We start from the raw sequence: 2,484 nt of genomic DNA, 5'->3' as shown, positions 1-2,484 counted from the left end.
TCACCGCCCTTGCACCTTAGCCCCGCAGCACACACACTATTTAGCATTAGCTAGCATAGCTTCACAAGTTAATAGTAGCATCTAAATATCATTAGGAAATCATAAAGCTCCCCGCATGACACCAGATTTGAAAGAACAGATGCTTGTTGACATAGATTAGCACCATTTTCAGATTTGTTTTTAAATGTTGTTACAGGTAAGACAAAATATGTAAATTCTATTAGTAAACAGGTTTAGCAAAAAAACACCGACATCTAATCCATCAGTTTCTTACCTCCTTCAGGTTGCTATCACCAATTCGGACTCAACTAAGACGATATTGATATTTCCACTAACCCAGAAAAAACCTCTTTCATATGGACAGTCTTGATTAACATATTACATGGGTATTAGGGATTAGTTTTTGTTTTTGAGAAACATAGTGCATTATCAGGTATTAAATCACAGGACTATCTACCATTACAAGTAGGGCACCCACCTCACAAAAGTCAAGAGACCACTGGACCTACCTCCACTCTCCGCAGTACAACGTATCCACCTCGGCTATGGATCGAAGTTAGAAATGACCCTACATCTATGCCTTTTCCCAAAGTTATACACACTAAAACATTTCATAAAAAATCATATGGAGAGAAACCAAGCCATGCCGAATGGAAAAGACCAGTTCTGGCCTTGTGATTTTCCAGACATATTCCGTTATGCAGAATTTCTGAGAGATATACGCCGTATTGATTTACAACATATTCTTATGACCAGAACTCGTCAAGGTGAAAAGCATCGGCGATACCAAGAGTAATCCTAACCATTCTACTGTAACCAGAACCCGGTTAGAAGAGTGAGTGCTGACGGAAATACATAGGTAAACTTATTCTCTGGACCAGAACCCGTAAGGTGAGCTGAGGATACCAGGATAACTATTCTCTGACCAGAACTCCGTAATGTGGAGTTGAGGATACCAGGATAACTATTCTCTGACCAGAACCGTAAGGTGAGCTTGAGGATACCAGGGGTAACTATCTCTGACCAGAAACCCGGTAAGGTGAGTTTGAGGATACCAGGATAACTAATCTCTGACCCAGAACCCGTTAAGGTGAAGTTGCAGGATTAACCAGTGTAACTAATCTCTGACGACACCAAGACTCTAATGAATTACTCATAACAGATAGTGAGGTATGCAAGAACTCCATTGTTTTAGAGGGACAACGTGGTACGGAGAATCCATTGTTTTAGAGAGACAACGTGGTACGGAGAATCCATTGTTTTAGAGGGACAACGTGAGAACGGAGACAACGGAGAATCCTCACGGCCAAGTGAAGAATCTAGCAGTGTGTGTGACCCCTGTCAGTGTCACATCGTTCCGTGTGTGTGACCCCTGTCAGTGTCACATCGTTCAGTGTCACATCGTTCCGTGTGTGTGACCCCTGTCAGTGTCACATCGTTCAGTGTCACATCGTTCAGTGTGTTTGACCCCTGTCCGTGTCACATCGCTCCGTGTGCTCACCACTACGTTGGCAGGACATAAAAACAACTCCAGAGGAAAGACAGTCGTTTAATGTGATGTTAGGATTTAGAAAAGTTGTGTAGTTTACTCTCAGCATTACATTTTATGAAGAAATTCGCCCGATAGGATCAATAGACCTCAACTGACAGAATGACAAACATCAACACCTCGTCGGAAGAGCAGAGACTTGGAACTGTTAAAAACTCACCAGTCTTGGTGGCAGCGTGGACCTTGCCCACCTCTGTTCCCCTGAGGACCTCCTCAGACACAGTGAAGTAGTACTGAGCCTGTTCGAACAGAGGGAGCGCCACCGAGCCTCCAACCACGCTCACGTTGACACGGGCGTTCAACGGCGCCGTCAGACCGCCGCCATCCTGCGCCGAGATCACCATGGAGACCAGCGTGTTGGCCTTACCGTGAAGCGACCGCGCGAGAGAGATCACACCTGGAGAGAGAGAGGGAGGGGGAGACAGAGAGACAGAGAGGGAGAGAGAGACAGAGAGAGAGAGAGACAGAGAGAGAGAGAGAGACAGAGAGAGAGAGAGAGAGAGAGAGAGAGAGGACATATTACTGAGCAGTTCATATCTGTAAAGAGTTGTATTGAAGGGAAAGTATTATAATGAATATTAAAACACTTCTGCTGTCAGGCAACTTCACACACACACACACACACACCTGTGTCCTTGTTGAGGGTGAAGAAGGTGGAGCCTCCTCCCGGCACCGTGCGATAGGTCACCCTGCCGTTGTCACCAGCGTCGGGGTCGTTGGCCGTCACCTTGGTGACGGAGGTTCCAGGGGCGCTCTGGGTGCTGAGGCTCACGGTGTAGAGCGCCGGATAGAAGGATGGACGGTTGTCATTAACATCTTCCAGATACACACGCACACGGGTCACTGCACTCTGACCACCCTACAGAGAGAGAGAGAGGGGGAGAGGAGAGAGAGAGGAGAGAGGAAAGAGAGAGGAAAGAGAGAGAGGGGAGAGA

General features: G+C 46.5%; 1 protein-coding gene across 1 annotated transcript; it reads right to left on the bottom strand.

Moving 5' to 3' along the window:
• Positions 1 to 1,447: 1,447 nt before the first annotated feature.
• On the bottom strand, positions 1,448 to 2,408 carry LOC112077308 (protocadherin-16-like; the record flags this gene model as incomplete). Its single annotated transcript, XM_024143838.2, has 2 exons — positions 1,448 to 1,946; positions 2,177 to 2,408. Coding segments are annotated over 2 exons (549 nt in total), but the record flags the coding sequence as incomplete, so codon positions are not given.
• Between the last annotated feature and the right edge of the window lie 76 nt (positions 2,409 to 2,484).

The sequence above is a fragment of the Salvelinus sp. IW2-2015 genome, unplaced genomic scaffold, assembly GCF_002910315.2.
Source record: "Salvelinus sp. IW2-2015 unplaced genomic scaffold, ASM291031v2 Un_scaffold4451, whole genome shotgun sequence".
NCBI lineage: Eukaryota > Metazoa > Chordata > Actinopteri > Salmoniformes > Salmonidae > Salvelinus > Salvelinus sp. IW2-2015.
This window is presented reverse-complemented; position numbering and strand designations above follow the sequence as displayed.